General features: G+C 45.5%; 2 protein-coding genes across 2 annotated transcripts in view; one reads left to right on the top strand and one right to left on the bottom strand.

Moving 5' to 3' along the window:
• PDS5A (PDS5 cohesin associated factor A) overlaps positions 1 to 2,606 on the top strand; it is a 28,312-nt gene extending 25,706 nt beyond the window's left edge. The window contains exons 33-34 of the mRNA XM_053458381.1: positions 227 to 371; positions 1,381 to 2,606. Coding sequence (XP_053314356.1) covers positions 227 to 371; positions 1,381 to 1,416 — 181 coding nt within the window. The 3' untranslated portion in view covers positions 1,417 to 2,606. The remainder of the gene's footprint in view (positions 1 to 226; positions 372 to 1,380) is intronic.
• Positions 2,607 to 11,485: 8,879 nt separating this feature from the next.
• UBE2K (ubiquitin conjugating enzyme E2 K) lies at positions 11,486 to 25,430 on the bottom strand. The gene is made up of 7 exons (XM_053458380.1): positions 25,170 to 25,430; positions 19,089 to 19,182; positions 16,338 to 16,396; positions 15,748 to 15,830; positions 14,971 to 15,070; positions 13,152 to 13,280; positions 11,486 to 12,501 (listed from the first exon to the last, which is right to left on the bottom strand). The coding sequence occupies exons 1-7, from the start codon at positions 25,230 to 25,232 to the stop codon at positions 12,427 to 12,429; spliced, it is 603 nt and encodes a 200-aa protein (XP_053314355.1). The 5' UTR covers positions 25,233 to 25,430; the 3' UTR covers positions 11,486 to 12,426.
• Positions 25,431 to 26,023: the final 593 nt, after the last annotated feature.

Here is a 26,023-nt window from a genome sequence, read left to right as displayed (position 1 = left end):
GGACAATGGGCGGTCCCTAAACCCATCGAAAACAATGCATTTTGTCATTAAGGGGTTAATATAACCTAGGAGACCATGAAATAGGGGTATATGTTGGGCAAGCGCCTGCGTTACTTTAATGTTAAACTTGCCTGCGGTCTCCAGAATGAATGAAGACTCGTGTGAAATGTTCTCGCGGACGCCTTCCGTGCAGTTCCATGTTCAGTATTAACATTCTGTCCTGCAGCCAGTTTCTGGGCAGTGAAGGAGACTCGTTGTGGGAGATAGACTCGAGTCCAGGATACTCTTCTAATGATGCAGACCTGTTTAGTACATGTGAGAGCAGCCAGGATACAGAGGAGAAAGCAGTAGAAGAGAGAGGACAATTGAAGGTGCAACAATTTGTGTAGCGATTTTTACTCTTTATGCTGGTGACACGAAGGTGTTGTAACGGTTTATCACCAGTTTAGTGGCTAATGGAATACACCTGAACAAAGTTGTTGCCCGCAACAAGTGGAGGTCTATACCAGATGTCTTGGATCAAGTTGCATGTATACCGCAGGCTGACTATAATGTATATTTTGTCCTGTGTAACTCCAGCACAATGGCCTTTTTCATTAAGTTACCCACCCAAAAGTGCTAATTTTTAGTGTATTGCAGGCTGCTTGGATGAGATCACAAAAGGTGTTTCATAATTCTTTTGGGGGGGTTGATTCAGTATTCAATATATGGTGGTATGTATGTATGTATGTATAGGCCGCACCCTTAAAGTTTGGTGCTATTTTAAAAAAAATTCATAATGCACCTTACTTATAGATTTGCCCCTCTGCCCCCTGATATGCTTTATAACCCCTGATATGCTTTATGCCCCCTAGATGGGCCACTCTGACCCCCTTTATGCCCACCTGCCACCCCCCCACATACCAATGCACCCCCAGACTCCTGGTGTCTAGTGGGGCCAGCCGGTCGATGTCTGCGCGATGCGTACAGACAACCTCCGCTGCTGGGACTTCTATGGTGAAGCACTGGAAGGTTGTCACACTGGTCCTCCACTATAGAAGCCCCTGGCGCAAGTGCTGGCAACGAAGGTTGTCTACGGGCATCGCGCAGATGTCCAGTGCTGCGGGGGATCTGGATTCTAACCCTGCTGCATACCCGCAGCAAGGATAAATGAAAAAGGGAAAAAAACACCCCCTGGCACCCGTAACTGTATGTCCCAGGCGTCGGGCGACACTAACTGTGCATCCCTGTGCTAAACTCCGAATATAGGCCGCACAAATATGGTGTGTGTGTGTGTGTATATAATATAAAATATATATATATATATATATATATATATATATATACACCAAACAACCTCTTGTTTTCAAATAGTCTTATTCTGTTTATTTTTGTTTGTAGGTAAAAAGAATTCTCCTTTGCAGGAGAAGGAAATGATTGTCCAAAACTAGGCATGTTCCACGCTGAAGAATACAATTCCTATGTTTTCCGTTCAGAAGCTAAATTTGCCCTGATTCTGCTTTGTACCTTTACTTATATAGACTGAAAAACTGCTTTCCTCGAAAGAAACTTAATCCAACGATCTGGGAGCCGCTTCTCAGAAATCTTCTCAGACGGAGACAATATATTTTTTTCTATGAAATGTGCCGCGCGGCTCCGTGATATTAAATTCTGGTCATACGGAGAAGCTGTCCACCTGCAATGCTTTACGGACCACCGCTTATGTGTCCTGCGGCAGCACCACAGACTGAGCTTCGTTCTGCGCTCTTCCATTAAATTGTTGTGGATTTCCCGCCAGCTTAAATTCTAAAGCGTTTATGATAGTTGGGGAAAGTAGATTTTAGGAAGGGCTCTCCTGGAATACCCGGCTACCGGATGGGGCATTGAAGAAATGTCCGCTCCTCTTTGTCTTATGTACAAAATTTGCTGCCACTGTGCTTTTCATATAGAATAAGATGTACAGTTTTGTGTTTTTATTTTATTTTTAATATCCTTTTCGTATGAAAAGATAGTTGGTGGCAGATTATTTTATTTTTCAATACTTTTTGATCCCACCCACCCTTTAATTTTTTCTTTGTTTTTTTTTCCCCTGCTCAAAGTGGGAGTAAAATCGTTTTGGCGGATTTGTGGATATTTCAGGATGCGACCTTCTCGTGTTTTGGGTTAATATAATTTGAAATGTACATATTGATGTTTGTTTTATAAAACAATATATCACCTTTTAAATGCCCTCTTACCGAAGAGCTTATGTTGGGATACTGTATTGGACGCACAGTCCGGCATTTGATTTTGTAATGTTGGCCGCCAGATTTTTATTAACAATGTAAAAAAAAAAAAAAAAAAACTTTTTTAAGAAAAATAGTTTAAATTAGGCAGCTTTATAAGGAATTTCAAAATGCTGGCTTTTAGATGTTTCTATCTGTTCTAAAGACCAAGGTTCACATCAGGCTTCTCTTCATAATAATTTTAAAACGTTTTTATTCTAGGAAACTAGGTTTGCACCCGGCATTTTGTCATAGAAAATAGCGGACACTTAACCGTGTGCAACCGACGCTGTATGTTCACCTTGTATGTACACCTGATCATATTTAAGTTTTGTTGCATACAATAAAGGCTTCTAGGTGTCATATTGTGTCCAGTTTAGTTTTCTTTTTATCCTCCTCGACCTTTAGCCGCTTCCCTGGTTCTGTGACTTTTCCCAGCCAGCGATGATTGTTCCTGTGGAATGGTTAATGCGTTTGGATGCTGCAGAAGTATGCTGTCATACGCATAGAAGTGCGCCCGATGGATGGAGCGTTCATTAATGGCGAGTTTGCTTGAAAGTCACCCTACTGATTGATCTATGCATTATGCAGGGCCAAATCAGCCATCCTTACAGTGAATCCAAATAAATGAATCACATTTTCTAGAAAGCATGCTTTGAAGAGGTTTAATGTTTTTTCTTCTTCCAAAAGCACCCTTTTATAGTCTCAAAATCTTCACCTGAATACATTAGCCCCCCAAAAAGGGGAGGGGGTTTAAAGTCTCTGGTAATGATAACTTCACCTCTCATTGCTGTCATGTAGCAGATACCCCCTTCCGTTTCTGCCATCTCTGCCCTTTCTATATAATGTATCCTGGTCAGCAACATCCCAGCCGTACCAGCTTGGGGGTCTTGATACATTTATACTAGGGCTGCAACTAACGATTATTTTAATAATCGATTAGTTGGTCGATTATTTTTTCGATTAATCGATTAATCGGATTAAAAAAAAACAATATGCAAATTTTTCGTTTATTTAAAATAATTTAATGAACTGGATGTTAAAAAACAACTTAAAATTTACATTAACATTCTTATTTTGTTATGATGTAATAAAAAACAATATTTTCAAAGTACAAGAACCCAAACACAATATTTATGAAACAAAATAACCCCAAACATTCTGAAAAGAGGTGGACTATTACTGTTCAAGAAACTTTGCCCCAGCCCTGGCACTTTGCACCCAGCACTTTGCACTTTCCACCCAGCACTTTGCCCCCAGCACTTTGCACCCAGCCCTGGCACTTTGCACCCAGCACTTTGCACCCAGCACTTTGCCCCAGCCCTGGCACTTTGCATCCAGCACTTTGCACTTTGCACCAGCACTTTGCACTTTGCACCCAGCCCTGGCACTTTGCACCCAGCACTTTGTACTCAGCACTTTGCACCCAGCACTTTGCCCCAGCCCTGGCACTTTGCACCCAGCACTTTGCACCCAGCCCTGGCACTTTGCACCCAGCCCTGGCACTTTGCACCCAGCCCTGGCACTTTGCAGCCAGCCCTGGCACTTTGCACTGTGCCCCTGCACCCAGTCTCCAGCCCTGCCCCCACATTCTGCCCTGCCCCCACACTCTGCCCTGCACCCACCCTGCCCTGCATCCCCACCCCCACTCTGCCCTGCATCCCCACCCCCACTCTGCCCTGCATCCCCACCCCCACTCTGCCCTGCACCCAGTCTCCCACTCTGCCCTGCACCCACACTCACACCCTGCCCTGCATCCCCACCCCCACTCTGCCCTGCACCCAGTCTCCCACTCTGCCCTGCACCCACACTCACACCCTGCATCCCCACCCCCACTCTGCCCTGCACCCAGTCTCCTGCCCTGCACCCCCACTCACACCCTGCCCTGCATCCCCTGAAACCCCACCCCGCCGTGGACCCCCACCCCCGCGAATCGCTCTGTGTGAATGGAGCCACTCGCACAGAGCGAACCGCTCTGTGCGAATGGAGCCACTCGCACAGAGCGAACCGCTCTGTGTGAATGGAGCCACTCGCACAGAGCGGTTCGCTCTGTGTGAATGGAGCCACTCGCACAGAGCGAACCGCTCTGTGCGAATGGAGCCACTCGCACAGAGCGAACCGCTCTGTGCGAATGGAGCCACTCGCACAGAGCGAACCGCTCTGTGCGAATGGAGCCACTCGCACAGAGCGAACCGCTCTGTGCGAATGGAGCCACTCGCACAGAGCGAACCGCTCTGTGCGAATGGAGCCACTCGCACAGAGCGAATCGCTCTGTGCGAGTGGCTCCATTCGCACAGAGCGATTCGCTCTGTGCGAGTGGCTCTGTGCGATCTGTGCACATAGACATGAAGAATACTTACCTCCGGAACGCGTCACATCCGTCACGTAGTTAAAAGAAGGCGGAGACTGCAGAGCGTGTAGCAGAAGCGGGGAACGCTCGCGGAGGTAAGTAAAAGGAGCCGAGTGCTCCAACAACGAATCGATCACTCGATTAATCGATAACGGAAATCGTCGACAACGATTTCCGTTATCGATTATTATCGATTCGTTGTTTCAGCCCTAATTTATACTCATCGCTCTTGTGCTACTATTTACCGTATTTGCTCGATTATAAGACGACCCCCCAAAATCAAAATATTAATTTAGGAAAAAAACAAAAAGCCTGAATACAAGACTACCCTATAGGAAAAAAGTTTTACTAGTAAATATGCATTCATGTAAACTAATTTTCATATTTAATAAAAGCTATGATTGAGAAAAATATATTTTATTTCCTTTTATTTGCCAACCTGCCCCCCAGTTATGCACATCTGCCCCCAGGCTTGCCACTCTGCCCCCAGAAATGCCTTATACCCCCCTATTTGCCACTCTGCCCCATGATGTGCCTTTTAACCCTCTATATGCCACTCTGCCTCCAGAAATGTCTTATACCCTCCTATATGCCACTGTGCCCCATGAAATGCCTTTTAACCCCCTATATGCCCCTCTCCCCCATGATATGCCTTATACCCCTATATGCCACTCTGGCATATAGGGGGTTAAAAGGCATATCATGGGGCTGAGTGGCATATAGGGGGTTAAAATGCATTTCTGGAGATAGATAGATAGATAGACATATATCTATCTATATATATATATCTATCTATATATATATATCTATCTATATATATATCTATCTATATATATATCTATCTATATATATATCTATCTATATATATATCTATCTATATATATATCTATCTATATATATATCTATCTATATATATATCTATCTATATATATATCTATCTATATATATATCTATCTATATATATATCTATCTATATATATATCTATATCTATATCTCTATATCTCTAACAGCAATCACTCCTATCAAGCCAAGGCAGCCAGTACATGCTGGAACCTGGGGATGTTAGAAGTGTGATTACAACCTCCCTATGCCATGCTACCACCCCCCTTACACATCCATGCTATCACACACACACACACACTCATTCACAAACATTTAAATACTCATTCATTCCATAAATCACACATACACAAACACGCTCAAACCCCCCCACCCCCTTACCTGAACTGCAGATCTCCCACTCGCAGACTTCTGCAGGGGCCCGGCTGTGTGAGCAACTTCTCTGGCCCCGCCCCCAGAGGAAGGAGGGGGGAGGTAGAGTTATGTGAGGACTGTGCTAGCTTCCTGTTTCCTGCTGCTAATAGCAGATACGCTGCTCGCGATCAAAGCCCGGTAAGCAGAACGGCCGAAGCAGAATGAGGTCTGATTAGAAGACGACCTCGATTATAAGACGAGGGGTATTTTTCAGAGCATTTGCTCTGGAAAAAACCTCGTCTTATAATCGAGCAAATACGGTATCTTTCTGCGTGTCGCTGCGTGTTTAACTATTTCTGTGCGTCTGCTAATCCTGTCATTCCTTCCAAAACTAAGCCCTGCCCTGAACCCACTCTAGTTACCCCTGTAAGGCTATATTTACCCCCCACTACACACACTCTGGCTCAAATCTCCTCTAACCATCTTCTCCCCAGTACAGAAGCCCCCTCATCGTTGAGGAGCAGACACGGCCCCCTTCCATAGAGCCTGTAGCCGGCTGCAAAGTCTCTCCGCTTCTCTAAAGACCCAAATCCCAGAAGTACACACAAGACGTTCGGAAAGAGACTGAGGCGTAATCCGGGGGTATTTGGGCCGGATCGATTCCTCGTATTCATAAACGGCTTGTTATCTCATGGCAGTCATTAACTTTGAACTTTGAGTAATTAATTTTGAACATTTTCATATGTCTACTACCCTTCCTAAAACATTCATCGCTCTCTGTATCTGAGCTGAGTCAGGTTGGAGCAGACTCGTTGCCCGTCACGGAGGTACAGCCGGTCCTTGTGTACGGGGCTCCGAACTCCCCGATCTGCCACGGGCCTACTCATAGCCACCCAACGAATGGGTACCTTGCAGGCTCTGGGGCCCAACTGGCCCCTTTCTAGGGACTGGGGGTCTATTGGTGAGCAGGAGAAGCACGGGGGGGGGTCTCTGGAGTTCTCCCGGCGGATGGATGCTTTTATATTCCGCGGTTACCCGCCTTCCACAAACTGCAGGAAAGGGAACGACGATATGCGGTTAATCCTCCCAAATACTGCAAAATAGTATCTCCCAGAGACATGCAGGACACCAAATCAACTGCATAACATATAATCACACATTGATATACTATATATATAGATATCTATATATATCTATCTATCATTAATATACAGGAGAGAAGAGCTACACATATTGTTGTAGTTTATTTATTTAACAGTGGGGTTACCTGCTTTTTAAGAAGATTTATTTGAATCACTAGCTGCAAATTATATATATTCTCATCTGGAATGACCTCCAGCACATTTCATTCATTTTAGTGAATGTTAGTTTGTGCTGGACGGGACTCGGCTGCTAGCAGGGGAATTTACACACAAACATGTGACGGCACACGGCTGTCCAGAATCTATGGCGTGACCAAAGCCTAATAACTGAGATCTGAGTATATAACAGAGAACGGCACCGCATTTAAGAACTGTTACGCCCATCTAAACTGCCCATGTTTGCTGATGTAGGGAATTCAATCCTGTATCAGTCATTAGCATGGTTATAGTATGTCTATACTATGCATGTTTAAATTCCCTCACTGTATTAACCAATACCACTTCTGCTGGGAGACTGTTCCATTTATATACTACTACTCTATCCGTAACCTAGGAACGCGTCCGGAACGCGTCACATCCGTCACGTAGTTAAAAGAAGGCGGAGACTGCAGAGCGTGTAGCAGAAGCGGGGAACGCTCGCGGAGGTAAGTAAAAGGAGCCGAGTGCTCCAACAACGAATCGATCACTCGATTAATCGATAACGGAAATCGTCGAAAACGATTTCCGTTATCGATTATTATCGATTCGTTGTTTCAGCCCTAATTTATACTCATCGCTCTTGTGCTACTATTTACCGTATTTGCTCGATTATAAGACGACCCCCCAAAATCAAAATATTAATTTAGGAAAAAAACAAAAAGCCTGAATACAAGACTACCCTATAGGAAAAAAGTTTTACTAGTAAATATGCATTCATGTAAACTAATTTTCATATTTAATAAAAGCTATGATTGAGAAAAATATATTTTATTTCCTTTTATTTGCCAACCTGCCCCCCAGTTATGCACATCTGCCCCCAGGCTTGCCACTCTGCCCCCAGAAATGCCTTATACCCCCCTATTTGCCACTCTGCCCCATGATGTGCCTTTTAACCCTCTATATGCCACTCTGCCTCCAGAAATGTCTTATACCCTCCTATATGCCACTGTGCCCCATGAAATGCCTTTTAACCCCCTATATGCCCCTCTCCCCCATGATATGCCTTATACCCCTATATGCCACTCTGGCATATAGGGGGTTAAAAGGCATATCATGGGGCTGAGTGGCATATAGGGGGTTAAAATGCATTTCTGGAGATAGATAGATAGATAGATAGATATATATCTATCTATCTATATATATATCTATCTATATATATATCTATCTATATATATATCTATCTATATATATATATATATCTATATCTCTATATCTCTAACAGCAATCACTCCTATCAAGCCAAGGCAGCCAGTACATGCTGGAACCTGGGGATGTTAGAAGTGTGATTACAACCTCCCTATGCCATGCTACCACCCCCCTTACACATCCATGCTATCACACACACACACACACACTCATTCACAAACATTTAAATACTCATTCATTCCATAAATCACACATACACAAACACGCTCAAACCCCCCCACCCCCTTACCTGAACTGCAGATCTCCCACTCGCAGACTTCTGCAGGGGCCCGGCTGTGTGAGCAACTTCTCTGGCCCCGCCCCCAGAGGAAGGAGGGGGGAGGTAGAGTTATGTGAGGACTGTGCTAGCTTCCTGTTTCCTGCTGCTAATAGCAGATACGCTGCTCGCGATCAAAGCCCGGTAAGCAGAACGGCCGAAGCAGAATGAGGTCTGATTAGAAGACGACCTCGATTATAAGACGAGGGGTATTTTTCAGAGCATTTGCTCTGGAAAAAACCTCGTCTTATAATCGAGCAAATACGGTATCTTTCTGCGTGTCGCTGCGTGTTTAACTATTTCTGTGCGTCTGCTAATCCTGTCATTCCTTCCAAAACTAAGCCCTGCCCTGAACCCACTCTAGTTACCCCTGTAAGGCTATATTTACCCCCCACTACACACACTCTGGCTCAAATCTCCTCTAACCATCTTCTCCCCAGTACAGAAGCCCCCTCATCGTTGAGGAGCAGACACGGCCCCCTTCCATAGAGCCTGTAGCCGGCTGCAAAGTCTCTCCGCTTCTCTAAAGACCCAAATCCCAGAAGTACACACAAGACGTTCGGAAAGAGACTGAGGCGTAATCCGGGGGTATTTGGGCCGGATCGATTCCTCGTATTCATAAACGGCTTGTTATCTCATGGCAGTCATTAACTTTGAACTTTGAGTAATTAATTTTGAACATTTTCATATGTCTACTACCCTTCCTAAAACATTCATCGCTCTCTGTATCTGAGCTGAGTCAGGTTGGAGCAGACTCGTTGCCCGTCACGGAGGTACAGCCGGTCCTTGTGTACGGGGCTCCGAACTCCCCGATCTGCCACGGGCCTACTCATAGCCACCCAACGAATGGGTACCTTGCAGGCTCTGGGGCCCAACTGGCCCCTTTCTAGGGACTGGGGGTCTATTGGTGAGCAGGAGAAGCACGGGGGGGGGGTCTCTGGAGTTCTCCCGGCGGATGGATGCTTTTATATTCCGCGGTTACCCGCCTTCCACAAACTGCAGGAAAGGGAACGACGATATGCGGTTAATCCTCCCAAATACTGCAAAATAGTATCTCCCAGAGACATGCAGGACACCAAATCAACTGCATAACATATAATCACACATTGATATACTATATATATAGATATCTATATATATCTATCTATCATTAATATACAGGAGAGAAGAGCTACACATATTGTTGTAGTTTATTTATTTAACAGTGGGGTTACCTGCTTTTTAAGAAGATTTATTTGAATCACTAGCTGCAAATTATATATATTCTCATCTGGAATGACCTCCAGCACATTTCATTCATTTTAGTGAATGTTAGTTTGTGCTGGACGGGACTCGGCTGCTAGCAGGGGAATTTACACACAAACATGTGACGGCACACGGCTGTCCAGAATCTATGGCGTGACCAAAGCCTAATAACTGAGATCTGAGTATATAACAGAGAACGGCACCGCATTTAAGAACTGTTACGCCCATCTAAACTGCCCATGTTTGCTGATGTAGGGAATTCAATCCTGTATCAGTCATTAGCATGGTTATAGTATGTCTATACTATGCATGTTTAAATTCCCTCACTGTATTAACCAATACCACTTCTGCTGGGAGACTGTTCCATTTATATACTACTACTCTATCCGTAACCTAGGACTTCCTTACATTAGATCTAAGCCACCGACTCTCTGAAAAAGCCGCGTTTCTGGACCACCCTATTTCAGAGTTATTTGATTAACATTGCCCCCGGGGACCACGACCCGTCCAGAGTCTTTTCTAACGTTAAATTATGGTTCTTTTGTTGGCTTATGTTGGTAACTTTTGACCTTTCAGTATTTGTTATGTGACATCATCATCCATAATTCATATTTGGGGCTTTTTCCTTTTGGATGGAAGTAGCAGAAAGTCTACAGGGGTCTTCACATTAATTAACGCACCCGTCCTCATAGGATTCCTCTACAGAAGCTCGTTTGAAGACGATGACCGCACATCACTTCTCATTGTAAAGGGGCGATACACACACAATGGTATCCATAGCAACAGCGATCATGTTGACATACACAAAAAGAAGTACTTTTACAGTTTTTTCACATTGTTGTCACCAAAACGTCACACAGAACCCTGTTTCAGGCACGTCTAATCACTACAATCCCATCCTCCCAGGAAAGAAAGGAAGCGCAGAAGTTTAAAATGTTTGCCTTTTTTGTCATTAACTTTATTTGTTGTTGCAATATTTCCAAACATACCAAATATCCACCTGATGACGTGGAATGTACCACGGTGATCGCATTCCATCCATTACTGTACGATCTTAAGATTTCTTGCAAAAACAGACATCTGGGCTACTGTAAATGGCACAGACCAATAAATTGTATAGAAAAACATAATGGCTACCCGGTACGGTGAGATGGCGAGGAAAATTTGTAGAAAGGCCAAGGGATGAGTAAGCAAATGAATGTAAACATGTGAAACGCTCGTTATAAATTGTGCTTTCAAACAACCCAACTCACTGGACACGCCTGAGCAACTTATCGGGTGAAAGCCATTTAGGCCACCAAGTTATCAAACGCTCCGCTGTCCCGAGCTAATGCTCAAACCACAGGCGGTATACCAACGAAATGTATATGATTCGGCTACTGCGAGCTCCCTGCCAACGGCCATTAACGAATAACCCTTTTGCATATGGATCGCCCGACCTTGAAGAGGCTGGTTGAGCGAGTCACAGGCTGCCTGCTGGTAGCCGATCAGCCCTTGCAGGTAGTGGCATATCGTGTAAGTTGGCTGTTCAGCACATATGTATACACATATATATTATATATCCACATACACTATGCAGTATACATAATTTCCTTTCGATGGAACGGTTTAAAATTGGATTTAAAAAATGATTACACACTAAAGCATCGATCGGTATTCAAATAATGGTTTATTAAAGAAGAAACTCTACAATTTGGATTTAAATAACGGGCTGATTCAAAGTGCTTAGTAACAGCAATTCATACTCCTGAAGTGCTAGTGTTGCCAGAAACGTGACAATATTTGGTGCCTGACATGAGCGACATGGTTATAGATTGTGACGCGGGTCGTTTGGATGAAATTTGCTTTCTCATTGATTGGCTCATTCCGTTAAAATCTTGAAGTCTCTTCTCTAGCTACGGCCACGGACTTTCCATGGAACCTTTAAAAAGGAGTTTGTATTGTGGCGTTATGGATACCTAGGAACGTTGGCGTAAACCCACTTATACCCATCCCACAAAAGAAAAAAGCTGAAAAATGAATTCATGTTATAAACACGCCATACCGAAAATACTACTGTGGGACTGTTCGGGTGAACGGTCTGAATCCATTGTGTACATGCATACAAGTCCACAGGCACAAAAGATGGTTGGTAATAACTGTAATGTAAGGACTGGCAAAATTCTGCGACTCCTAAAAGAAAACCCCCACTTTGCTGCAGGGAAAGGTGGACAAGATTCCCCCCCAGCAAAGGGACTGGTACTAGAAAACCAAAAACGGAAGAATTTTCCCCAAGTTCTTGGCCACAGCGTAAAGCACAAACGCACGCTCTCCAATGGCTTCGGTGCCAAGGTTTGCTCTTCACGATATTTAAGAAAAAAAAAATCATGCCCCCCTTTATTTTGTTATTTAATTTACATGTTTAATAGCCGTATTTACAGAGCGGTGTTCTTCCCGTCAGTCTCCGGTACTAAGTAGCATTGTCACGTAGGAGTGCCGTATTTTTTTCCCCTTTTCTTTTTTTTTAATAACAGAACCTATGCAGAATCCTAAAAAATAACAGATGACGTGCTGTTCGGCGAGGGGCGCGCGGGGGTCCGGGAGCAGCTGCCTCAGTTACTCAGGAGTAGTTCTGTTGCAGTTTCTACGTCCCATGCTTTAGATGACAAGGCTGCTATTACTGCATTCTGCGAGGAGAGAATAGAGATCGTCACGAAAGGGGTTCTCTCTGCAACATGCGCACAAGACGGCACCGCCTAACCACGCAACACACTCTCTGAAAACCACTCCAAAAGCCCGGGACAATGTATGCCTACTTAATGTGAAAGGGGTTTTAACGTTTTAATTATAGGGTGATGCTAAAGAGAGACAAACCTGGTAGGGTAAAGATTCTGAGCGGTCATCAGATATTTCAGCAGTTCCTATTAAACAATCTAATGGCTCACAGTTATCAAAAAACTTTCTGAAACACTTAACCAAGTCCTTGGCAGCCAAGTCTGGATCTGTGATCTACATAGTCTGATTGATTTCCCACGTCTTTTGAGAAGTGATTACCATTAAGGAAGTGCGTGAAATCCAACAAGCGGAAGATTTTCATTTGTTTTAAAGCAAGGTCTATTTGCCGGCTGAGGGTGTAGGCAGCAGATGTGTCTACAAGATCAGTGTAGAGCATAGTTAAATGCTATGATGAGGTCTATCTGGGGAATATTAATGGTACGCACAGTTTATTCCTAGTATAATATTTTGGTCTATATTTTTTATAGATATTGGCTACAATGCCTTTACGGTAAGGTCAGATGATTAAACAATGTAACATAACCCCCACACTGATACTTACCCTATCGAAGCCCATGGCGCAAAGGTTTTCTATTTTCTTTGTATATTCCGGGCTAGTAACTGGTGCTCCTGCGTAGACGTGTGCCCACAGCCGAGCGGTCTGTTTAAACATTTCTGGATTCTGTTTATACTGCAAACACAGAAGGAGATAATAGGAAAGGGGTCAGTAGCAAACTTTAAATAGTATAGCCGCTCGTTGTTCCAACCTCTCTGGGCTGCAGCGTGTGTCTAGGAGGCAGAGCGGCACAGACGGCCATTGCTAACAGTATGAGCTGAACTCGCCAACAGCGATTTATATCACCATTCACAAAGATGCCAGCTCAAACATTTAATCTCACCTACATCAATATTTAATATGAGAAACCAACATTTTGAGCTGGCCCTGCATCATGGATAATTAATGCAGGGAGAAGAAATCTCCCCACGCCTACTATGCTGGCCCTGCATAATGCATAGAGAAAAGTTTCATTAACCTATAGGTAGTAAATAAACCATGTGGGTGTTTAACCCCTTCGTGACAAAGGCTGATTTTACTTTTTGTACCCTTCGTGACAATGGCTGTTTTAACATTTCTGCGCTGCTCGTGTTTAGCTGTAATTTTCTTCTTTCCTGTTTACTGAACCCACACACATTAGATATTGTTTTTTTCAGGACAAGAAGGGCTTTCTTTAGATGACATTGTGTTGATTGTATCATATTATTTACTATTAAAAAAAGTATAAAATATGGTGAAAAATTTAGAAAAAATTCTAACTTTTAGTTGAAAAATCTTTTACTCATCTATAAAAGGTAATGAAAAAAAACCTGCTAAATAGAAATACCCAATGTTATGGTTTTTTGCTTTTTTCTACACATTATGGGGCAATAATTACAGGTAGCGTTTTGCTATTTCAAAGCCATTTTTTCCAAATCTGGTAATTCTTCCCCCCATGTGCCATTTCGGGTATCTTTGAAGCCGGCCCACGCAATTTACCCCATCAAATCATATATTTTTGAAAACTAGACAGCCCAGGGTATTCCAAATGCTAGTATTTTAACCCTTTCCAAGCACTAATTCTACCATCAGCCTTTGTCAAACTTTATGGTAGTAATTTTTTTTTTGCAGTTGTTTTTTCACACACATTTTACTTCAGGTATGAATAAACAGGTTCTGGTATATGTCACTATCACAAAACACCCCAATATGTGTTCAGCAACATCTCCTGAGTACAGCGATACCTCACATGAATGATTTTGCCTGGCTGTTTGGGGGCAAAAGGGCCACATTTGGGACATGCGCATTTTCAATGTTGAACTTTGGCGTTTGGCGATCAACTGCCCATGTCCTATTTGGTACATCTTTGAGCCGGGCCATTTCAGTATGCCCAATAAAGCCATATATTTTTGAAAACTAGACACTCCAGGGTATTTTAAATGGTGGTATTTTAACTCTTTGCATGCACACATTTTACCACCAGAATTTTTTCAAAGTAATTTTTTGTGTGTATTTCCCCCCCCCACACACCTACTTTATGTATGAATTTACAGCTCCTGGTATATGCCGCTGTCACACGACACCCCAATATGTGTTCAGCAACATCTCCTGGGTACAGTGATACCCCATATGCATGGGTTTGTCATTTTTTGGGGGAACTAAAAGGCCACATTTTCAGTCATTCAGTAAATATATTAAAGGTGCGCAATTTATGACGAGCTACGCTAGTTACGGGTTATGCTAGTTACTGATTTAATGTTGTGGTTATGTGCATATATGTGAGTAATTATAATAAACACCCACTGGGGGAAATATTTGTAACTATTGCAGAATTCGTTATGGTCACCTGGTTTGCCACCACCGCATCCTGCGGATCATCCGGTTCTGCGGCAGCCAGCAAGGCTTGCAACGACAACAACACCGTTCGTAAAGTCATGGCTGCGGCCCTGCGGGGAAAGAGATCGGTTTCTGGTTAACGGACATGCAGCACCACGGCAAGCCTGGTCTCCCCAGCCACGCTCCGACTACACTTATCAGCACGACCGCCTTGTATAAAGCCACGAGAGGACGGGCCAGCGTACAAAACGGCACCGGCTACAAAACTGCACCACATACAACAACATGTTCTAAAAGCCGGCTTCTCCTGTACAGGGATGCGTGAAAAACTAGAGGAATCGTTCAAACATGACACGGGATTGTTCTCACTGGGTAGCAGCCTGGTAGTAGAGTTGGTACAAGAGCGGCCCCCAGGAGTGACTTCGGACAGGCCTACCGCTCACAGAAAGACAGACTATCAACATCAATATACATATATTCAGGAGAACGGCCCGGCTCTTGCTTAATCCACCGAACTGTATGTACAGCTTTCCAGGAGCAAACATTGCGACACATTTCTAACTGATGGTTACTTAAACAACCTGTTCCCATAATAAACATAATAATAATGTAATAGTACAAAGCCAGACACGACAGTGGGAAGTACGGAATAAAAATCACAGCCGGGGTAACGATGGGATTTTCCATACACACCTAATGGGAAATTAACCCTTAAATCTTAGGAATATATAGACTGCTATTACTGCCCCCGGAGAGGTTATATAGCAGGCAGCGGAGGATACCTTACCATTGGTCTTTCAATATGTCCAGGCATATGGCTCCTGTAACGGAACTGATATTTGGATGCCAGATTTTGGTGATAAACCGCACCTAAAATGCCAAAGAGAAAATAAAAGCAATGTTTTTATTTCCCTACCTTCAAATAGCGGGTTCGTGGGGGCCAAGGAGTTACAGAAACATAAAAGGTCTGCCAATAGTTGGCGGAGCTCAGCGATAAATCCTCATGGGGTAGACGGCATCATATTGGATATCAGAACTTCATACATGCGCATACAGTTTAAAGACAAAGGCAAATCACACAACCAGCAGACATCAGGCACTAGCTTACAAGAAGAAGAAACTTCTGCTTCTCTCCTTCTGCAGGTCCCTGTGCACATTGCGGGGTCCCGCGTCTGTCCCCCACCCATTAAGCACAGGAGAGGTGACCGGCTTGGGATTTACTTACCGCCAGTCATCTACAATGCAGCCTCAAAGACGTTGGCAACATTTACCCGCTAAGCAGGCGAGGGCAGACGGACATATTACTGAAGATTACCAGCAATACGCCTCCCCGGACACAGGCAGGACAGCGGATCGCCGATGGCGGGAATCGCTTACCTTGGGAGGGTTAAATGGATAGGTTTCTGGAATTTTTATTTCTAGCTGATATCGTCCACCTGTAACGGAAGAAGAGACATCGTTTTCACAAGTCCTCAGCGGAAGGACGCCGACTGCGGGATAATCCAGATAATAGGCTAGTTACGGCGTTGAAGTTGTTCTCAGCAATTTCTTTATAGAATCAGTGGCCCTGCGCCGTCTACAAAGGATAACCGACATGGCCCCGGCCAGTAAATACACCATTTGGCCCATCTGGTCTGCCCATTCCTTATGCTGTAAAGACTCAAACATTCTCCTGTCCTTGGTCTTATGCTTATGCTTTTCCCATGCATCTTTAAATGCCCTCTGTTACTTCTGCAGGGAGGCCGTTCCACTTATCTACTACGCTCTAAACGAAGTAAGAAATCCATCTAAGCCTCTGCACCTCCTCCAGTCCCAAAGCTTCCCGTGTACGTTCTTGTGTACCAACGTGATCTGATGAGCAGCGGGATATAATCAGTATCCATATTCATTACCGACCAGACCTCAGAACGCACTGAGCGGGTCCTGCGACCAACCAGGAAGCAGCTACCCCAATACGCCTACATGTGCCGGTAGTCACTATACGCACGTATATAATATAGGTGTGTATGGCATTTTTTGTATAGTTTCTCCCACTTTCAAGTATTCTTTATCTATTGAATACCAAATAAAAAAGGCTTCGGACCCTCCGTTCCTGCACCACTAAGACTACTACGGGTTTAAGCGCATCAGCTGCGAGGAAATAACTCTCCCACTTACACCCGGACCAAACAAGCCGGCCCGGGATAGACTACCAAGAGCAGCACGCAGGAGCCACGAGGGAGAACGCTTCCATACAATGCAATAGAAAGCAGCGCAAGATGGCCACGGGTTTAGAAGCCAAGGCTACCCGGCTACTTAGGCTTGTCTAGCCCTGTTAAAATGCATTCACTAGATACGATAATTCTACCATAAAACGCACAATATTTGTTTGAAAGGTAGCAGATTTTGGGCAATTTGCCAGTTATGCTTTATTTGATATTGCCCTTATTTTACGTGAATGCATTTTAAACTAAATGGGTTCATTCTACGAGAAGTGAAAAGCTGAGAAGTACCTGGATAACAGAAGCCGCTGGGAGAGGATTCATGTAGGGACGGCCATGAAAAAGTAAGTAGAAATCTTAAGCAATCTACTAAACAAACACCAGAGACATAAACACACAGCTTCAAACACCGATTCATACACCGACTGCGCAGGACTACATCTCCCACATTCCTGTGCCAGCCTCTGAGCTCAAAGAGCATTGTGGGAGACGTAGTCCTGCAGCAGCCGGGGGGCCGCAGCTTGGAGAGCCCTAACTCTGAGCAACAGGCATACCAGCTTTCTACTCCTACATGATAACCAGTCTGAATAGCGAGTTACTGGGATACCGGCACGGATCCTAAACCCAAGTTACCCAACCACACGTCCCCAATGCCTCTGCGCATGGGCATACGTTCCTCTTTGCCGCGCACGGGCATCGTTTACTTCTCTGCTTTTGGCTGTGGCGCCATATTCAAATCTTCGGGTCGCAGAAAAGAGACGGCTATATTAAAAAATGAGGGTTTAATTAATCCAAGCAGGTCTTGCTCTATTCACGTAGTATCGAGTATCGGTTAAACCCCCTTTGGGGCAGCCATTAACAGGGGGGGTTCTGGGACTGAACCCTGATAAAAGCTTCTGTACTCACAGCTAACTGCTTTAAGAAAAGATGAGGAGGCGATATCACTAATCAGCCCGACAGAGATTATGTTTATTAATAATCTCCATAAATAAAGCTGCGTACATAACCTGCGCGGATATTCCCAAAAGAATCACATTAAACCCTACTGCGCCACAGCAATGCAAGCCCCCGATCCACGCAGCGCGAGCCCACCTAAAGAGCACAGAGGAGAAGGGGGTCACCGACTGGGGGAGATAAATAAATCAGACAGTATTCACAACACTAAGGAAAGCACCAGAAACATTTGAACGCCCCAGGCATAGAACCAAAAATATAAGATCAGTGAGATTTGCGGAAACAAACGCTGGTCGTGTATAATTCTATCAGTGTGTTACTGAGCGCTATGTATCCAACACTGTGAGTGGAAATTAACCCCTGCGTACCCAGTTAACACTTTTAAGGTGAGCACTGTTAGGTAAACGGATGTATATCAGTTATTAATGACCCGATAACGCACGTGAAGTCTAGCTACAGCCGGTGCTGGTGAATATTTACATGAGAAGGTCTATTCACTAAAGTTTCAGTTTGTATGCGAGTTTACAGACTGACGTCGAACAAGGGCCAACCTCAGCGAGCTTCTCCTGAAAGAAAGGCTGAGCCGGCCCTGCACGATGCATGCTTCAGTCAGTACAGCAGTGACTGCGGGGTATTAGACAGCCCTTCTCGGCGTATAAGCTCGCGGCATCGAGATCACGTCAGTGTATGTACACTCACTGTATGAATAATCACAGTATTTAGAGAGCCGGTTAGGAATCTTCACACCTCTCGTCATTTCATCTTACAGCCAAGCACTGGAGCGCATTTCAAGGCATAACATACAGTAATAATGACATATTACCCAGCGGGAGACCCATGAAAACATAGGAACCCGCTGCCTCCCACCGGGGGGGGTAATGCTCCACCATACCGTGCAGATTAAACCCATAGGGACACCCTCACGTCACCGAGCGGGCGCTACGGACGGCTTTACACGTCGATGTTCGATTACCTTCGTACGGCGTGTCCGGCGGGCCGGCGATTTCCCCTCTCAGCTCAGAGAAATTCTCATCCACCAGGTCGACTTTGATTTGGTTTTTGCTGGTCTTAAAGAAAAAGAGGAAGGAAATCTTTTATTACCAAACAATGAAATACCGTATTTATCGGCGTATAACACGCACTGGCGTATAACACGCACCCCCATTTTTGAACAAAAAAACTGAACAAAAAAAACTTCATCAGAATCACTGCTATCTGGGAAACCACACACACACACACACACACACACACACACACACACACACAGTAAGACACACTCGCACTAACCCCCCTTCTCAGGATCTCCCCTCTCTCTCCCTAACACCATCCCGGTCACTTACCTTCAACTCCTGTGTTGGAAGCGTGAGCCGTTTGTCTCGGGTGCCGGCGCTTCACTGCTGAGCGCCGGCACCCGAGACAAACGCCTCACGCTTCCAACACAGGAGTTGAAGAGCTGAGGCAGGCTGAGGCTGAGGCAGGCGGCGGCTGCTGCTGCTGAGGCAGGCGGCGGCGGCTGAGGCAGGCGGCAGGCAGGCGGCAGGCGGCTGAGGCAGGCGGCTGTGGCAGGCGGCGGCCGCCAGCAGAGGAGTCCTGGATTTCTGTCAGTCAGGGGGGCCCGAGAGTTGCCGAGCGGTCGTCTTCAGCAACCGCTCGGCACCCCTTGGGCCCCCCCTGACTGGCAGAAATCCAGGGCCCGGTCGCAGTTGCGACCCCGGTAGTTCCGCCACTGGCTCTAGGATTTATCGGCGTATAACACGCAGGTAGGGTTTCAGCTTAATATTTTAGTTAAAAAAGTGCGTGTTATACGCCGATAAATACGGTAATACACGCGGAGAACATTTCACTGCAGCGAGAGTCGTGATCTCAGATCTAATGAGTTTCTGCAGCCCTGCATAATGCATAACTAAATCAGTGACATTTCCCACTTAATAAAGCATCATACGGGGCAAGTCTCAGAATAATTACTGAAACCTCATCTCTCCTCCAAATACCCCTTTAATGTCTAAGCTCTCCTCTATATGGCGCTTTATAATCCCTCTTTTACGAGCTGGACAGGGCTAGCTGCCAAACTGCCCCAAACTCCAGCTAAATGAATGCACCAGCAAAACTTTACTTTTCTTATTTAATCATGAAAATGTTTGGTGCAAACATTACTTATTCTAATTGAGCTGTGTGTGCAATATATATATATATATATATATATATATATATATATATATATATATATATATATATATATATATATATATATATATATATATATATATATATATATACACACACACACACACACACAGAGATTGACATTTCCAGATGCGGCTGCTGTATTTGATCGCCGACAGATTAGATTTGGAATTTGCTGGAGGTTTAGGAGACAGGCTGGAAGTAAGAATACATGCAGCCACTTAAGTAAATAAGGATATATGTGTAACTGAAGATGAAAAAATAAATTGGGATATGTAAGTTGTATGCAAAAATGCTTACAGGTATTTATACAACACACACACCTATAGATATATTATATATATATATATATATATATATATATATATATATATATATATATATATATATATATATATATCGGTAGATCTCTATATAGACCTCGACCTAATGTATCGGTTTATCTTAGTCTGTCAATTCTCATCTTGTCAGACCCTTTGAATATATGTATTGTATGAAGCGCTGCGTAAAATGTTGGTCGAAACTGAAAATGATCCTCCCCTTTAGAAAACAAACAAACAAAAAAAAAAAAAAACTTATTAAATAAGTAACACTAAAATTGGACAAAAAAATAAACCTAAATAATAATAGTCTCAAACAACTCCTATCATTCCAAGTCAGCAAGTACATGCTGGAATCTGGGTATGCCTGGGCATGATAGGAGTGTGATTGCCCTTAGTAATCATATTTAATATAGCAATTACACTCCTATCATCCACAAGCAGCCAATACATGCACATATCCTACAGCAGCCCTGTGCCCTGCCTGCCTACTTACACATCCATGCTATCACATGTATATTCATTCATCACAAACATTCATTCCCTCATTCAGGTATACTCATTCATACACCCTTCCCTGAACTGCAGATATAACGGTGCCGCTCGCAGACTTACGCAGGGGCCGCTGTCTCCCACTGCATTGCTCACAGTCTGTTTGAACTTCTCTTGACCTGCCCAGAGGAACAGGAACGGAGCTGAGTCACGTGAGGTGACGTGCATTCACGTGACTCCCCTGGGTTCCTGCTTCCCCTCGACGGAGCAAGAGATGCTGCTGAGCAACACAGAGGGAAGCAGCAGGGCTCCTGCGGATGATTACTTTCAGTGGGCTTTTTTTTTTGTTGTTGTGGCATTTCGCCGATAATGCTATTTTCGGCTGATACCTTTCAGCCACCGATATATCGGTGCATCCCTAAAATAATATCTATTTATCGGTAGAGAGAGGGAGAGAGAGCGAGAGAGAGATATATGATCTCGGACTTTCAGAAGTCAGTGTCCGACTCAGTAACTAAGACTGAGCCATTTTACCGTTTGTCACAGGCAGTGTGATAAGGGGTCAGGGTGTTTGCCTAGTAGATTGGGTTAAAGATAACAGATGTGGAACATATAGAAATGACTATGTAGATGCCTGAAAACATATACAGAAACCAGAACTAAAGTTATTGCGCATGGAGACAGCATGTTGGATTCCATCCAGGGGCATCCCGTGCATTCAGCCGTAAATCATTCTTGTATTGAGCAAGACCATAACCTCCCTCCAGATACGTCACAGATTAGTGATGTCAGCAGATACAAGTCACCGGCTCTCTCTGACATCGCTCTTATAAACATAACCCGGCGATCCCAGGGGGTGCAACATTTTCAAAGACCGTAGTTGTGCCACAGAGCTAACAATCTGTCATTACACACAATGGAGCGTCTGCACCCTTGGACAGACGGCGGATAACTGACAGCGAACGTATCCACCCTTACCGACGCCGTCAGAGAGCATCACCATCACTGCACGGCATCTTATTTAACAGCCAATCATATCACAGATTAGAAGCAAGTTTGCGGGGCGAGAGAGAGAGAGAGAGGCGTGCCAATGGCTGGCGGCTTAAAATGGACACATTTCATTGCAGAGACCGTCAACGTGCCGCGTTACGCAAGTTTTGCACGCTTTGGGATAGAACAGGCTTGCGGTGTGCAGTTTGCTTCCGCATCGGGGATAAGCAGTGAAAGCAGGCATTCTGTGAACACAAAAGCACTCATACAGCCTGCTGACTCGGGGCAAAACACTCTAAATGTGACCTTCCACAAGAACTCATTCACCTAGACCACTGGGGAGGAAAAACAAGGCCACCGTCACACAGCTTAGCTTCTCAGTGCTTCGCTGTTTGCTGAATCGTGCTAGGGTGGGACAAACTGCTCTGAAACACCATTTGTAAAAAAAAAAAAAAAAAAAAAAAAAATCTGTGAAAAAGTGCAGATATTCCCCATTCACACGACTACATTAGTTTGGAGCAGCGGGTCAGCCAAGAACGGCTTTTAGCTTCAGTTTAATTCTAAACTAACCGATCCGCTCTACGTTAAGGCAGAGATGTGCTGCGCGTGCATGCGACTGAACGGATTAATCAGACTCCGGGAGAACGTCTGACATTATAGTTATAAGAACCTTATACTTTTTGGAGAGGAGCACACGCGTACGTATCTAAAAAGCTATAAACACCAAAACCTATTGCAAGGAGAGCACGTAAGGGAAAAAAAAAAAGGTATATACAAAGTAAATCTTTATTAAACAATATGATTTAAATACATATAAAAAATGATTTAAAATACATATAAAAAAAGGCACAAATAAGAAACACAAGGATGACCACAGCGATAAAGTGAAAAGGAACAAATGAAATAACATACAGCAATGGTACATCGGTGCTCAAAAGTTACTAACCAACCTAGAAACAAGGCTGAAAACAGCAAAAAGCCTAGTGATGAATGGTGCCAAGTCCAAACGTACCAACCCCAACGTACGTTTCGCTGCAATGAGCTTCGTCAGGGGGCAGGCAGTACACGGCGTATGCACACAGGTAAGCAGGAGAACCATTGTAAGGAATGAATCCCCTGCAAGCCAAGGAACTGCGCACACACACACACACACAAACACACAAAATCCTATACATTCCTCTAAACAGTACTGCAGAGCGCACTCAGTATGTCTGCAGCGACACGGGTGACAACTCAACCCAAACGGGTTACCATCTGCTGCCAGATACACACGGATTTCCCTGGACGCGCATCACAACCCAACCACTTTCTGCGAGCTCAACGTAAGAGAAAAGCCTGAGAGAGTCCGTGGGGTTAAAAGATCATTCTGGGGCTTTAACCAAGCGATGAAATGCATTACGGGCAGGGACCACTTAATGGCTTACTACACAGCGGAGCGCAGAACGTCATGTGATACACCTCTGACCAATCATCAAATGAGCTTAACTTTAAAAGGCGGGGCTTCAGGAGCTCCTTCCTGTGACATGCGCTCCACGCAGGTGTTAATGTTCTGTTATCACAGGACTGCCGGCCAAAAGGCAGCCTGAGTGTAACACTGAGTCACGTTCCTGCGGAACTCCCCTATTACATCATCACGGCGGCTCCCAAGTTATTGCCACAGAATACATACATTATACATATATACCCAGAATCACACAAACACACGGTCTCCCCCGTGGGAACGCAAGCAACACCTCACACCATGGCGGCGGATAGTCCTCCTCGGACTCTGCTTTTACGGACTCAGACAGGCGGCCGCACCTGAGAAACGCCACTCAACTACCTACGGCTCATATTGCACAGCAAACAGTCATCCCAAGGAGAAGCTACCTCACGCGCACTCGCCGGCCGCCCAACATAAGCCATACGCGCACTCGCCGGCCGCCCAACATAAGCCATACGCGCACTCGCCGGCCGCCCAACATAAGCCATACGCGCACTCGCCGGCCGCCCAACATAAGCCATACGCGCACTCGCCGGCCGCCCAACATAAGCCATACGCGCACTCGCCGGCCGCCCAACATAAGCCATACGCGCACTCGCCGGCCGCCCAACATAAGCCATATGCGCACTCGCCGGCCGCCCAACATAAGCCATACGCGCACTCGCCGGCCGCCCAACATAAGCCATACGCGCACTCGCCGGCCGCCCAACATAAGCCATACGCGCACTCGCCGGCCCCCCAACATAAGCCATACGCGCACTCGCCGGCCCCCCAACATAAGCCATACGCGCACTCGCCGGCCGCCCGACATAAGCCATACGCGCACTCGCCGGCCCCCCGACATAAGCCATACGCGCACTCGCCGGCCGCCCAACATAAGCCATACGCGGACTCGCCGGCCGCCCAACATAAGCCATACGCGGACTCGCCGGCCGCCCAACATAAGCCATACGCGGACTCGCCGGCCGCCCAACATAAGCCATACGCGGACTCGCCGGCCGCCCAACATAAGCCATACGCGGACTCGCCGGCCGCCCAACATAAGCCATACGCGGACTCGCCGGCCGCCCAACATAAGCCATACGCGGACTCGCCGCCCCCCCAACATAAGCCATTCGTGGACTCGCCGGCCCCCCAACATAAGCCATACGCGCACTCGCCGGCCGCCCAACATACACAACAGTCTGCTGTGGCATGTATGGCTCATGTATGGCTCATGGTGCAGGCTGATGCTCGCCTGCCTGTGAATCACACACACACACACACACACACACACACACACACTTGCCCGCCTGTGAATCACACGCACACTCACCTGACCAACCATCCACACACTCATCACTCATTTTAAACCCGTGTCTCCTGGGCACATGTCACATTACAGATGCTCAGCAGTCTCTTTGCCCCACCTGGCATTCTATATAAACACCTATGTCTCGGGCACACGCCCCACGTTACAATCACGGCGAGGTACGTGCGTCTGTCCGGGGGGTACGTGTTGCTCAAACTATTGCACTTCCGTGTAGCTTCAGCCGGGCCCGGCCACCCCGTTTACCCCCGCACACTAACAGCCGGTCCCGCTCACCTCCTCGCTTTTCAGCACCTCTTTGAACTCCCTCTTGATTCTCTGTGCTGCGATATTAGCCATATCTGCCCCGGTCACGGTGTTTCTCCCCTCTCTACGACTTTCCCCGGGCTGGTTGCGGTGCAGTGCGCGTTACGTGCCGAACTCCCGAACGGGCTTCCTTTGCTCTCCCCGTCTTCAGCGGGTTTTCAATGATTGGCCTCCCCAAGCCGGGAAAAAAAGAGCACCAACACTACACTAAACGGCAAAATGGTGGCCTGCGCCTGCGCACTGCGGAGCTCTGGAGGCTGCAGGAAGAACTTCCTGACAGGGCCCGGCAAGCGTCACTCGGCCAAGCGTCTGCCCCCGTGACGTCACAGCGCGCCACCTGCCCCGTCCATTCATACCGGAACCACCTTTACCGAGTAATGTCTCTGCCGCGCCTCACTGAGCCTGTAAATAATCTATGTAGTATTAAAACTGTAATAACACAATAATACCCGCATGCCAAGCGTACCTCCCAAGTGTTCCTCTTCATGGAAATAGTCTCTCTTTTCTAGAAGCCCACAATGTTCGGTGGGTGTGAGAATATCATAGGGTTCTACAGCCCTAAAAGTTATTCTGTTCACTGAGAAAGCACAAGTAGATTGTGTATTATAACAGGTGGAAATACGTAACGGGACACGCTGGTACAGCAAGTTCGCAATCTATTAGAGGAATACTGTGTTTATATATTAATTACCTTTAGTTTGTCATAAAGTCACACGTAAAGCCCGTAACTTTAACGATACCAAATAAACCCAAATGTCGCTCTTTGGCTACTGGAAATGGGTGCAAAAAACCTATTAATGTGAATGGCAAGGGTGATCATTCAA

Source organism: Spea bombifrons, chromosome 1, assembly GCF_027358695.1.
Source record: "Spea bombifrons isolate aSpeBom1 chromosome 1, aSpeBom1.2.pri, whole genome shotgun sequence".
NCBI lineage: Eukaryota > Metazoa > Chordata > Amphibia > Anura > Pelobatidae > Spea > Spea bombifrons.
This window is presented reverse-complemented; position numbering and strand designations above follow the sequence as displayed.